Consider the following 14,936-nt stretch of genomic DNA (forward strand, 5'->3'; position numbering starts at 1 on the left):
TTCCAGTACAGTTTATTGACATAAAGTTTGTTCAGCAAAGGAATATTTGATAGTAAATGATAGCTAGAGTTGTTGTACATTAATTTAATTCAAAAGTAAGTTGTATTTCCAGTATTTTTTAAATGTATCGAGACATTTAATATATCGATATATTGTCACATCCCTAGGGACAACCGGACAACTGATTTAAGCGATTTCAATTGGAAATTTGTTAATTTTCGTTTTAGTTTTTTTTAAGATTTAAAATTTATCAGTTATAAAAGGTTATAAAGTAGAGGTAGCATTATTTCTCTTTTTAGTAATTGTAGAACTTGACTAAATCACAAAATTATGTATAACTACTCAGAATTCTTAATGAGACAAACATTAACGAAAATACAAAAGTGAGGTTATAGCTCTTAGATATTTAAGGCCTATTTTCTGCTAAAACCGCATTAAAACGTTGATAATTCCAAGCGAAAATGGACGATTTTGCTTGTCCAAGATGCAGAACAACAAAATTTCAAAATCCCTCCTTAAAAATGATGGTAAATGTATGTGGACACGGTCTGTGCGAAAGTTGTGTAGATCTCCTATTTCTCAAAGGTATTTACTCACATTTTCCCACTATTTTTGCTATTATATCCTTTTTACAGGCTCTGGGAGTTGTCCAGATTGTAAGATCCCTCTAAGAAGAAACAATTTCCGTGTCCAACTGTTTGAAGATGCATCTGTAGAGAAAGAAGTCGATATACGAAGAAGAGTCTTAAAAGACTACAACAAAAAAGAGGAAGACTTTAGTTCTTTAGCTGAATACAACGATTACCTAGAAGAAGTCGAAACAATAATCTACAATTTAGCAAATAACATAGACGTAATAAACACAAACAAGAAAATCGAACAGTACAAAAAAGAAAACAAAGACCAAATACAGAAAAGTAAAGGAAGACTGGGCAAAGACGAATTTGAGCTAGAAGAATTGCTTGAACTAGAGAAGCAGATGAACGAAGCGAGAAAACAAGAGATTCTGTTAGAAGAGTCCCAAGCCAAGAAGAAGAAAGTCCAAAGAAAGGAAGCTTTGATAGATGAACTGATGTTCTCCAATACCGACGCTAAGAATATAGTACAGAGTTTCGCGCAGCAAGCCAAGGAAGAACAGGAGGAGGAAGCAAAAAAACCGCCTCAAAAAAAGACGAAATTCTCTACGGGAATAGAGTTTGGGAGGAAATCACAAGTCTCATTCCTTCCAGTACCTACGGATGATGGGCCACTGTATCAATACACTCCAGTTACTTTGGAACCCGATGGACCTCAGCCCCCAGCAGAAAACGATGTAATAACCAAAGGTTTTATGAACCATGTTAGAACTGAGACAGAACAAGAAAGAGCTGGTGGTTTCCAAACGAATATCGCTTGTATGCGAGCACTACAAGAAGCCATGATGGGTTTATATCACACAAAGAAAGTTCAGTGTTAATTTTATAATGTTTTTTTTAAGTTGTTTAACGTATTCAGTTGTTAATTTATTCTTAAATACAGTTTATATAATAAGGAAAATATTGGTAGATTTAATTTTTGTTGATAAGTTTTTTGAACTGCTGGTTTAAATTTAAAATCAGTTTAGCCAACCTTACAACCGGGCAACGTAAAAATCCCCACGTCAAATCTAGTGGGAACGAGAATCATCAGGTTTATTTGACATTTGTCATGTTTATCAATTGTAGGTGGATCGGATTTAAGTTATTTGAATAATTCTACCTCGTTTTCTTTGTTATTTTTCGTAGTTAGAGCTTTATCTTAGTGTAGAGAAATAGGAAAATGTCTAAGCTGAACGATAGAGCTCCTAGTCACCAAACCTACAAGTTAGTTATAGTCGGAGGTGGTGGAGTTGGTAAATCAGCTATAACTTTGCAGTTTATTCAGGTATAACTCAATTTTTTACTTATTTTGATAGTTATAGAGCCCTCGTATGTATATAAATCGAAATTATTAGTATCATCTGTGAAAACGCCTTTCATTTTAAGGCAATTAAAAACTTTAACCTTGTATCAGTCCTACACTACCCTGTCTGAAACAATCTGTTTTTTTAAACAAATTTTTCGTGTTTTAGAGTTATTTTGTGACTGATTACGATCCGACAATAGAAGACTCGTACACTAAACAATGCGTAATCGACGATATCCCCGCGAAATTGGACAGTAAGTATGAAATATTTGCTAGTTAACTTTTATGTCGAAATACCCAATTAACTCTTTATAGTTTATTTATGAATGCTAGGAATGTGGTCTGTAAACAGTAATAAAACCTAATTTTTACGTTCTATTCTGTAGTTAATTAAACAAATTATATATTGTGCTTGTTATTTTTAATTTTCTTTATTTAGTTTTGGATACAGCAGGACAGGAAGAGTTCAGTGCAATGAGGGAACAATATATGAGATCCGGAGAAGGGTTTTTACTGGTGTTTTCAGTGACTGAAAGGCCAAGTTTTGATGAAATATTCAAATTTCATCGGCAAATTTTAAGAGTCAAAGACAGAGACGAATTTCCTATGCTAATGGTTGGAAATAAGGTACCCAATACTATTTTAATTGTTTGCGAAAATAATAAATTGTATTTATTTTGGGTTTATTGGGTGTGGAGTTCAATATTTATTTTTAATAGATAGCAAAATTAATGGGTGTGTTATTTTTGTTTAATATAGTAATTTGTCAGATATTTTTTGAATTGGCCTTGGGCATGTTTAAATTTATTGGTTTTATATTGTGATATTGAGATGTTGGCATGTGTTCAAAAGTTATGAAACTACTCCAAATCAAATTTATGCATTTTGAATTAAAATAGATTTTTATTTGCCTCAATAATCAAATGATTTGATTTTTAGGTGGACTTAGAACAACAAAGAGTAGTGTGGCAGGAAGAAGCTCAACAATTGGCGCGTAATTTAAAAATACCCTATATAGAATGCAGTGCCAAAATGCGTATGAACGTTGATAACGCCTTCTATGAACTCGTAAGGGTAGTTAGAAAATTCCAACTATCAGAGAGACCGCCTTTAAAAACAAGCTACATGAAAAGAGACAAGAAGAAGTGCTGTATAATATAATAAACCAATAAAACTTATATGGAAAAAACCGGAAATATATAGAGTATTCCGTGGTAAAGTGTCAGATAAGGAGGAACTCTGTTTCTCCATATTTTTGTAAATTTTTAATGTCATAAACTCGATATTTGTGATTTGTGGAAAAATCAAAAAAGTAATGGACTATTTCTACATATCTGTGTATTTTAAACAGTGTGCAATATTTCTTTTGTGCGATATTTTTTAATAGTAACAATTTTCTGTATTAGACCATATTATACCTAGACACCGTTTTTTCGTCGGACATTTTGAAGCCAACATAAAATTTTACGTCAGTTTAGGGCAAAAAATCGTTTAATTATAACAACAGTTTATGATGTTTAATTTGTACGATTTTTTTAATATGAACATTTTCTGTATTAGACCATAATATATGTAGACACCGTTTTTTGTCGCACATCTTGAAGCGAACATAAACTTTTGTGACGTTACTTCAGGGCGAATATAATCATTAAATTTAGCGATTTTTTTTATTAGAAATATTTCTAGCATGAAAACATGTAATACCTAGATACTGTTTTGTCAGGGAATCTTGAAGCCAGCATAAAACTCTGTGACGTCACTGGAGGGCAATTAGATCATCATATTTCTGTCTCTCTTGTTTATTGAGTAATATTTTCTCTCTTAGAGTATTTAATGCATAGAGACCTTTTTCCATGGGACATTATGAAGCCAAGATAAGGTTACATGACGTCATTCTAGGGCAAAAATACTGGGATCAGTTTAGTTTTAACTAAAAGTTTGCGTGTTTTGTGTATTTAGCCATGTTTTTGTTGGAAAGAATTTTTTACATTTTATATGTAAGATTATGTTATGGCGAATGACATTGATCGTTATTTTTAAGGTAACTTGACGCCGTTTTTTTCACTGTTGTATTTTTAACATATTTTTAACATTTTTTTGCATTAGACCATGTAACACCTAGACTTTTGTTTTATCGGACATCATGAAGCCAACATCAAACTTTCATGACGTCACACGGGGGCGAAAATAATACGATTTGTCTAGACTTGACCAAAAAAATGACAGAAAATTCAATTTGCGTGTGAATTAAAATGACAGACACGACTGTCACTGTTAGTAATCCCCTCTTTGGAGATATATTATTAAGTTTTATGTGAATAACAAAAAAATACATGTCATTCTTTTCTCAAATCTTATTGATGGTTGTATACAAGGGGTATTTTGACTGGTATGACATATTTATGTTTTTTTCTATTAAATAAAAGCTGAAACATCACAACACTATGTTGGTTTCAAATTGAAAAACTCAAGTGGGGTGTCTAGTTATATAATAGTTTATGTTCTACATATTTTTATTCAAAAATTGTGGATTTTTTAAGTATATATAGTTTTTTTAGTGATTTTATTTTAATTCAGTAAATTCTATTTTTTTTATTAGTTTAAAAAATACATTTTTTTGACATTAAATTGTGTCAAAACTACAAAAAACACGAAATAAAGTGTATTATATTTCTACAACGTTACATCTATGTGATATCCAGTGTAGCTGTTTGAAAAAACTGTACCTATCGATATTTTTGCATAAACTATGTACAGGGTGACCCAATATTCTGATAATAAGTTTCACATCAGGCGTTCCTATTTCATATTTTCACTCACCAAGTTTTACAAAGCAAAGTTGTACTTTGAAAATTAAAAATAAGCTTGTTATGGAGCTTATTCCGAACATTGGACCGCCCTGTATATTCTGTAGCTTTTTATCTAGTATAATTAATGAAGAAAACCTTATGACGTGAAATATAGAGTGAGAACACCGTTTAAGGTTATTTTTGTATGATATATAAACAAATTAGCTTTAACTATACAGGTTGTCCGGAATTCGAAAGCGAAAACCTATTACAGGTACGGTAAAATGAGTGGAATTATATTGGACGGACGGCCTGTATATTATTTACACTCTGTTTTAATTCTTTTGTAAAAAAAATGTTTGTGTAAATAGTTATATTCTGCTTTCTCATTTACAAGTTCTTTACGAAAAACTATAGAAGACTATAAACAATTACTTTTTCTGTTGTACAGTGTGTCTATTTTTTTTGGACGTACTGTATACTTTTAGCGAGATATTTTTTAATCTCTTTTTTTTGTCAATATTTTTAATTGTATAAATATCTTTGGCTTGATATTAGTACATTTATTTATGCATCCAAAAATATAGAAAAAAAATGTTAGAGCACCTTTTTTGATTTACACATGTTTATATTATATATATTTTATGATCACTGCCAGAGTTTATAAAAGAAACGTTCTCTTTTTATCTACAGGGTGAGTCTAAAATATTTCAGGTAAATATAGCTTGTGTTTAGTGAATTTGAAAAGAAAATATCTGTAAACAATTTTGTAAGGTTATATTATTTTGTGAAACTATTTCAGAATATTTTATTTTCTATGAAAAACACTCTGTAGGTAAAAAGAAAAAAATGAGGCACTTTTTCATTCACATTCCGGGTGCCGAAGTATCTTATTATAAAGAAAATGATATTTTTTACTAAACGTTTATTCGAAAAATGTTAAGCATATTATATATAGCCTATGATCGAAAAAAAAACGGCGCCAAAAACGGCTGGGCAATGACAATCGATGATAATTTTGACGAAGGTTTCAAAGGTATATCTTTCAATGAAATTCACACAGCTTTAACATGTTTCAGGTATTAGGGTTTTAAGATTTACTTCAACTTTTGTTAAAATATATTTTGTTACACAACGGTAAAATAACATGATATTGGCAATACAAATATTTATTTACCCGTTATTGAAATTTTCAGTACGGGCCAAGTAAACGACATCTAGGGCTTGACCTCGGCAAAATTATCATCGATTTTCATCGCCCAGCCTTCTTTGATGCCGTTTTTTTTTCCCGATCGTATGGTAGCTTTCGTTGTAATGTATTAACGTAATGTTTTACTAATATATTGTATTGTTAAAAATATATATTTGATTTTTTCAAGTAGAGCCTTACATAATAATTTCATTTTTAACATCTATATGTAATTTCGTTTTTAAAAATACCAACAGTAAAATTAACAAAGAATAAATAATTTTAATCAATCTCAAAAATGTAATATTCATGTTCAGTGTTAATAAAATCATTGTAAACTGCGAATATCGTCCGATTGAAAAAAAACAGCGTCACGGTAACCATATTTTAATCCTTTTCATGTTTTTAAAGGTCAATTTTTAATTAAAGATCATTGATTGTTATTTAGACGGCTACTGCGACGTTCTTTTTTCTCACGATCGAATGATCATAAAAGCGTCACAATTTCGACAATAAATTCAAAGAAAATTTGTGGCAGCTGATCAAAGTACATCACATTAATGAGTAATTAATATTAAAGTTTTTACATAATAATTTTACATGTCTTGGATTGATTTCTTTACATAACTCTGTGTAAACAATTACCTAGAATCTAATCGAGCTTTAATATAAATATACAGGGTGTCTCCTAAATAAGTGCAAGTAATATTTTGCAAAAAACTATTGAATTTTTTTTATAGTTTTCTTGATATTTTTTGGGAAAATAATAAAAAACTTTTCGGTATAAATATGTCTCTTTTATCTTGATCTAGCAGCTCTTATAAAATAGTTACACTTATTTAAGAGTTTCCCTGTATAATTTTACCTTCCTACAGGAGAAATAATGCTTTTTGATTTGTTGTTCATATTTATTAATTATTAACAATTAAATTTTGTAAAATTTGTAACATGCTGAGAGCTTTAAGTGTAAAGTTGTTGTAATATACAGGGTGTCCCATTTAAAAAAAAACCTTTTTTTGTATCTTTGTATCTATACTCATAAACGATAAACCTTGTAAAACACACGAAAATGAGACACCCTGTAAGTAAACAACTATTTTTTTTTCATTATCTATAACATATTTAAAAAAAAACATTATCAATTTTCAGGTTGTTACTTATTATAGACTTATTTTTATATTAAAGCTACACACTTACATAGAGCCACCCTGTATAATGACATAAAATCTAGACTTGCTTCGCACAAATTTTAAATTTAAACTATAGTATCAAAAAATATTTTATATTGTCTGTCAGGATACAACATAATATGGGTTACATTTAATAATTTATTTTATAAAACTTTTGTAGGAAAATTTCTTGATGAATTGTTTTTTTTTCTATATAATTTATCGTGATTGTGACCTATATATGTTATAGATCACTATAGTGATTGTACCCTGCAGTTCAATAAGGAAGTAAACAAGAAGGAGATTGCTATTTGTCCGGTGCTATTTTTTGTAGGTGATGAAAAATCTTACAGAAAAATACTAGTTTTATTTATATATATATCGATTTTTGTGTTCTATGATTATATCTTTTCGATATGGTGTACCATTACCTATTAATGAAAACAAAAAATAAATGTTTAATGTATATAATACTCGCTGTGTTTTATTTATTTTAACAAAATAAACGTATATACTTTGTATATTTCCTCCAAAAAATAATAGAAACATTAAGAAAACAAAGTGGAATTACGAAACAATTCTGTTTTCTCGACAAAATGGTGAATGCGCCTGAAAAATATTGCAGTTAAATAATATATTTATTTACAAAGTTAGCTATCTAGAATTCGCTGATGACACAGTCCTAATTGCCAATGGTCCCGAAGAAATACAAACACAAATTAACGAACTGAATACAGCCAGCAATAAAGTAGGTATCAACATTAATTTAGCAAAAACTAAAGTAATATACAACGAACTAGTAGCCATAAAAGACATTCTAATAAATAAAGCCAACACGGGAAATAGTAGAAGAATATATCGAGCGGGACATAGGAAATCCCATATAAATTTTAATGGGGTCAATTATTGGCTTCCCTAATTATTTTAGAGAATAATTCTATTTAGGTTTATTGAAGAGCACTAAAACCCACATTCAAAAGAATAACTTTAGATATTTTTGATTAGCTCGTTTACGAGTTATCGCCGATTTCTTTTTGAAAATATGAAAAGCACCAAGAGCTACGAGATGGGGACGAAATACGGCGGCAGGCGTTTTGTTTCGATATGATGGAAAGAGCAAACACGGATAGGGAATTTTTAAAAAACATATGTTTCACTGATGAATGCACGTTTACCTTAAATCACAACCCAATGTTCAAAATTATCGATATTGGAACAAAGAAAACCAACACAGGTTTGTCGAATAACGCAACGGACGCAATATCCACAGAAAGTAAATGTTTGGGCAGGGATATTCGGACACAATATTATCGGGCCATTATTTTTTACGCGAAATTTAAATGCAGAATATTATTTGGAACTACTCGAAAATCATATTTTACCTGCTTTACATGATGCCGCTAGGGAAAATCAGGAAGTTTGGTACCAAATGGATGGCTGCCCGGCTGTTCGGGAATATTTAGACAATAGTTTTAACGGAAACGTTATTGGCCTAAATCATACAGTAAATTGGCCAGCAAGGTCTCCTGATATTTTGCCAAATGATTTCTTTCTCTGGGGCCATTTAAAAAACAGGATATACAAGGATAAAAAAAACCCAAATCTAGAAGAGTTAAAAAATGCTATTTCTGCCGAATGCAATAGAATTTCAGTTTACCAACTGGCGAATGTAAGAAGAGAATTTTATGATCGCGTGGGTTATTGTCTAGCAGTCGATGGAAGAATATTTGAACATCTTCTTAAATCCTAAAGTTCTAACAATTTAATAGTACCTAAATTAATAAGTCATTGAATATTGTAATAATACTATAATTAACCTTGAAATTGATTACTTTATTTTACTTTAATTCATATTAATTTGTATTTATAAATACATCATTAAAGATTTCCGATGTAGGAATGAGTTTTCAATAATAATAAAGCACTAAATAGGTAAATTTCTGAAATGACAACTTCATTTGACAGTTATCTTTTACCTTGACTGGTGCTCATAAGTAAATACAGGGCCATAAGAAAGGAGAAATATTTAAAAAGAAATCGGCGATAACTTCTAAACGAGCTAATCAAAAATATCTAAAGTTCTTCTTTTTTTTTGAATGTGGGTTTTAGTGCTCTTCAATAAACTTAAATAGGATTATTCTCTAAAATAATTAGGGAAGCTAAATAATTGACCCCATTAAAATTTACATGGGATTTCCTATGTCCCGCTCGACGATGCAACACCCAGTATATGTCACTTGAAAAAATTAGCCTTAATTAACATTTCCCAGCGTGACTTATATGTAAGATAACACACTAGTACCATAAATAACTATATTTTCTACAAACGTCAACAAATGACAAGGTTCGCGAATTGATAGCAATGTGCGAAGTGACTTTTTTTCATTTTCCTACGTTACCATGACACGGTGCGCGAAGTAATGCGCGAAATGCCTATTTCGCACAAGTATTAAAACGACCTAAAAGGAAATCGATGACGATGTTCAGTAATAAATAAAACATACATTCCAAGCTCACGCTTTTTTTTCGAAGCAATAATATAATAATAATAATTTTAGTTTTATCCCGATTTTAATGTTTGTAGAAAAAATGTTTTTTGCAACTCGTGCGCGAACTAGTTTGGTGATCTCGAAAAAAAAGTATTTAACTATTTACTATTCCTCTACTTATTTCTAGATTACGCTCATTCTAGTCGCATTGCATAAAAAAATCATTTCTCCTAGCACTCCTAGCTCGATACGCTTAAACCCTTACTCCTGTACTTTTTGCGGTACTTTTAAAACAAACCAAAAACTCCAAAAGTTATAACGAACACAAATGCAATGAAACAATCTCGAAATTCTGTTTGCCCTCCCTCGCTTATCCCTTACTACTTCTCCAACAATTCCCTCCCAACCCTCTGACGTTTCTCCATCTCTTCTCAGCCTCTCCATCACCATCCTCAGCTCCCGCGATTCTTAAAACGAAATAAATATTCAGCGCCCGTCCGAGCATTAATGGCATCATCGAGCCATAGAGCCGGTCTCGGCATTTCCCTAATTCGATGAAACAAATTGGCAACGAGCTGGATGCCCGCGGCTTCGAGGGGGGGAGGCGGGGGGCCGTCTTCCGACCCCGCTGATTGGTAATTGGGACGACGGCAGCGGCCCCAATCAGCGGCGCGGAAAACGGCGCTCAAACGGGCGACGGATACGGAATAACAATGATGACCGGGTTTTGAGGGTAGTTTTTGTTTGGGGGGACTACGTAAGATGTACTGTGTACGGGGGGTTCAGGGATATTCTGTGTGATACCCCTAGATCATATACCGAGTGTTGCATCGTCGGACGGGACATAGGAAATCCCATGTAAATTTTAATGGGGTCAATTATTGGCTTCCCTAATTATTTTAGAGAATAATTCTATTTAGGTTTATCGAAGAGCAACTAAAACCCACATTCAAAAGAATAACTTTAGATATTTTTGATTAGCCCGTTTACGAGTTATTGCCGATTTCTTTTTAAATATTTCTCCTTTCTTATGGCCCTGTATCACACATAACACATAATTATGTGTTATCTGTGCCTGTATTTACTTATGGGCACCAGTCAAGGTAAAAGATAACTGTCAAATAAAGTTGTCATTTCAGAAATTTACCTATTTAGTGCTTTATTATTCTTGAAAACTCATTCCTACATCGGAAATCTTAAAAGTGTATTTATAAATACAAATTAATATGAACTAAAGTAAAATAAAGTAATCAATTACAAGGTTAATTATAGTATTATTACAATATTCAATAACTTATTAATTTAGGTACTATTAAATTGTTAGAACTTTAGGATTTAAGAAGATGTTCAAATATTCCTCCATCGACTGCTAGACAATAACCCAGGCGATCATAAAATTCTCCTCTTACATTCGCTAGTTGGTAAACTGTAATTCTATTGCATTCGGTAGAAATAGCATTTTTTAACTCGTCTAAAATAATGCATCCCGAAATTAATTCAAAATGCATCCCGAAATTAATTTGAATGAATTAATCTTTTCGGTCGACGAGAAAATACCATTTTATCGTCTTGTATAAAGAATAACTATTATTAAGTATATATTTTTTTAAACGTTTCTTGTCCTGTCAAAAGTGTAATTCAACAAAAAATCAATTATTTTGAACGTGCTTTCTCGTCCAATTAAAGCTGGAAATAACGAAAGTTTGAAAACAGAAAGACCAAACGATCATCCGCAAAGGTGAAATAAAAATCGTCTCTTCTACAACCGCCTACACTGAAAAAAATCTTGGCTTTGAGCTGAACAGTGAATTCAAACTCAAGTACGAGAACGTATTTTTTTGTTTAGTCTTGCAAAGTTGAACAAATTAGGAAAAGAAAATACAGCCCTCCTACTCTGGCACCAAGGAAAAAGCGTACACTCCTACTAACTGAACCAGAACCGTTCTGCTTCCTAAGCGGAAACCAACTTAAAACAGAACTCATGAACTTGGAATACTCCATTCGTAACCTGGAAGGGGAATCCCCAACGGTCTAAGACACTCGAAGAAATTTCTCAGAACTTAGGACTCAAAGGAAAATCAAAAATTTTTCTTGATTTAAGTAAGATCAATCTTCGGATTGTCACGGGGTTAATGAACACTGTTGAACACTTAATGAAACGCATGAAGCACCCTTCAATTCAGAAAGATAGGAAAGCGTTTCTCCGAGTGTACACTACTCGGTGGCTCAATTAAAGCGACGACAGGGGTCGCTGCATCCGGGACCCATTACTTTTAACGAGCCGGCTAATGAAACAATCCTGGAGGACAATTAGGAGGAACGACACATCGGGAGAACCATCCGCCTCCTCACTCCCTCCCCTCCTCACTCCGCTGCCCTCCTCACCACCCTCCGGGTCTCCGGGGAGCGCTATTTCAGCGAGTTTTCAGCATTTTTCCGCTGGCTATGGAGAGACACTGTGGATTATTTTTGAAGTTGTTTTTATTAAATCGCGTCAAGGCATGTTTTAGTTTTTTTTTTGTTATTATAATATCACTGTAATATAACAATAACAATATACATAACAATTATTAAAAGAATTGTAGAAAAAAAGATTTGTAGAAAAAAATATAATAAACTTTATGGATTTTTCATAGATTTTTTTAATAAATAAAACAGTAGACCCAATGTAAAATTTATTACGTTTATTTCATGCGATAAATTTTAGATTGGTGAAACATCTACACTTTTAAATGTTTGAATTAAAGAAAAATTCCACAAATCTAAGATTTGTCAGCATTCATGGAACACAGGGCACAGAATAAACTTTTACAACGCCAAAATTATAATGAAAGAGGCGATAGCCTCTAAAATAAAAATAAAAAAGACTTTTTTAATACAATCTAATAAAAATAAATGTATTGCTCACGCGTCTGTAGATGTTAGGTTAGGTTAGTTAAAGAACATAACATAAATAAACATAACATACGTAAAAATTAAAAACAAATTTTACATAATCATAACTAATACAATAATCAATACTAATCACCATTGTAATAAAGTTTATACAAAGTTTACTACACACAAACTATTAAAAATCGCTAAAATTGTCGCTGGTGACCTAATAATGACTCATTGTTTGCCATCAAAAGAATGGCCTCTAAGGTCACAAATTCTGGTTCAGCCCGTATATGGGCGTTACATGTCCTTATATTATTTAGTCATTGGTTGGTTGACTGCAGCTCGAGTCAGAAAGATGACAAAATTCTTGAAAATCTGTAGATTGTTCTTACTTAAATCGAGGAGAATCTTTGATTTTTCCTCTGTAGTAAGTGTTGAGAAATTTCTTGGAGTATCTATTTTGTAAAGCTCTGTATAATGAGCGAAGCTGATGGTACTTTCTGGAATAAATAGCTATCCACATATCCTTCTCGTGTTGCGCCTTTTTCTGCCACTCTGGCCAATTTACTAAAAGCTTTTGTCTGGCGCGAGCAGAGCCCGATTTCGCGCTTAACTTAACAACTGATTCGATATCATGTTTATATGTATGAAGAAGCAGACTTGGGAATCGCCAGGGTTGTGTTCATAAGACTCGTTCTCAATTTATTACGTTAAATATTACATGCACGTAAAAAATAATTTTGAAATCTAGTTCTCTAGGAATTTTCTTACGGCACCACTTTCTGTACAGGGTGTCCCATTTTAGTTGAAATCATACGGTATCTCCGTTTTTATGGAAAGCACTGTTCATTATAATGTTGTATCCTATGTAACAGGGCTTGTTTCTCTCTACAGTTTCCTGTCTCACAATGTACCGTTTGTGTTGGGGAAGGGTTCATAGTTTCATAGTTGTCGATTTTCGAAAGAAATCAGTACAAATATATTATTTCGTATATTTTTCATTTTATTGATTTTATTGAAAGAACTGATCAATAATATGTTGTATCCTGTGTTATAGGGCTTGTTTCTTTCTACAATTTCTTGTCTCACAATGTACCTTTTGTGTCCGGGAAGGGTTTATAGTTTCATAGTTGTCGATTTTCAAAAGAAATCAGTACATGTAATTTATTTTGTATATTTTTCATTTTATTGATATTATGGAAAGCACTGTTCATTAAAATGTTGTATCCTATATTACAGGGCTTGTTTCTATCTACAATTTCCTGTCTCACAATGTACCGTTTGTGTCCGGGAAAAGTTCATAGTTTCATAGTTGTCGATTTTCGAAAGAAATCAGTACATGTATATTATTTCGTATATGTTTCATTTATAATTTTTTTTCATACAAACTTTTTTACTCATTTTTATCTGCAGAAATTTTGAAATACAGTTCAGACCACCCAGTATATAAATTTATATATCTAAAATTAAGTTGGACTAATTATTGACATCAGTTTGACTGGCAGGTTATGTTATAACGCTCTTTAAAGCAAAAAAAGCAGGAAAATTGTACCCAACGTAATAAACTCAAGACCCCTGACTTTACACATCCCTGAAGACCTCCCATATCCCCACTGCACCCTTCTATATACCAAGAACAAGGAGCAAAACCGTAAGATGAAGGGGGGAGGCATCTATATAAGGAGTAAACTAGGGGAAGGGGGGGAAGTCGTACACTGCAATTTGATAGGCGATACGCTTGAGGATATTGAGGATGAAACGAACAAAACGAGGGGCTAAGAGTGAGGGAATGCCCGTGTGAGAGTGTGTGGGAGCGTTGTTATTTTCGATTTTGAATGTCTTGTAATAGGATTTGTTCCATTCCAGTCGGTTTTTTATTGGAACTATTTCGGTTCGATTCCGAGTAGATAGAATGGACTTAGGAACGTTAAAATGTCACTTTTAATCTGGATGAGACCGTAATTTGGAAAAATAAAGAAAAAACCCCGTTTTTTTTATTAGTATTTTTGTATTAAGTTATCGAAAATATATACATAATAATAGTAATAATCATAATTTTGTCAAAATTGTTAAAGAATTTAGGGATTTACTGAGTGGTTAACTTTAACCGTGAATAACTTTTGAAGGAATAGGTTTATCGAAAAATTGTAAGATACCTTTTGTGTACAGCGTTCAATTCTGTACAAGAATATGTAATTGTTATGGCTACTAGAGAACAAGATCGAGAAAAAAAAATATTTGCAAAAAGTGGCAAATTCCCATGTAATTTAATTGGGAAATAAATCGTCTTTGGGGCAAGGTTTATTGTGAACATTCAAAGTTCAAGGCAAGAATCTGATGTAATTTATTATATACCTATACTGCAAGAAATTTGTGTTTTATTTTATAATTACATAACTTAACTGAATATGATAAGCATTTTGTAATATTAAAACTAACTGTTAAGAGAATCAAGAGGTATTATTCAGGACAATTATTAAAAGAATTGCGAAGATTT

The 14,936-nt window shown here is 32.0% G+C and overlaps 2 protein-coding genes across 2 annotated transcripts; both read left to right on the forward strand.

Moving 5' to 3' along the window:
- Window positions 1–192: 192 nt before the first annotated feature.
- LOC115885419 (CDK-activating kinase assembly factor MAT1) lies at window positions 193–1,530 on the forward strand. Its single transcript, XM_030904332.1, has 2 exons — window positions 193–585; window positions 636–1,530. Exons 1-2 carry the CDS (start codon window positions 462–464, stop codon window positions 1,454–1,456), a joined length of 945 nt encoding a protein of 314 aa, XP_030760192.1. The 5' UTR covers window positions 193–461; the 3' UTR covers window positions 1,457–1,530.
- A 126-nt stretch (window positions 1,531–1,656) lies between these two features.
- Window positions 1,657–6,910, forward strand: LOC115885334 (ras-like protein 2). Its single transcript, XM_030904213.1, has 4 exons — window positions 1,657–1,902; window positions 2,090–2,177; window positions 2,363–2,550; window positions 2,863–6,910. Exons 1-4 carry the CDS (start codon window positions 1,798–1,800, stop codon window positions 3,082–3,084), a joined length of 603 nt encoding a protein of 200 aa, XP_030760073.1. The 5' UTR covers window positions 1,657–1,797; the 3' UTR covers window positions 3,085–6,910.
- The last annotated feature ends 8,026 nt before the right edge of the window (window positions 6,911–14,936 follow it).

This window comes from Sitophilus oryzae, unplaced genomic scaffold, assembly GCF_002938485.1.
Source record: "Sitophilus oryzae breed Bouriz unplaced genomic scaffold, Soryzae_2.0 scaffold_381_pilon_pilon, whole genome shotgun sequence".
NCBI classification, from domain to species: domain Eukaryota; kingdom Metazoa; phylum Arthropoda; class Insecta; order Coleoptera; family Curculionidae; genus Sitophilus; species Sitophilus oryzae.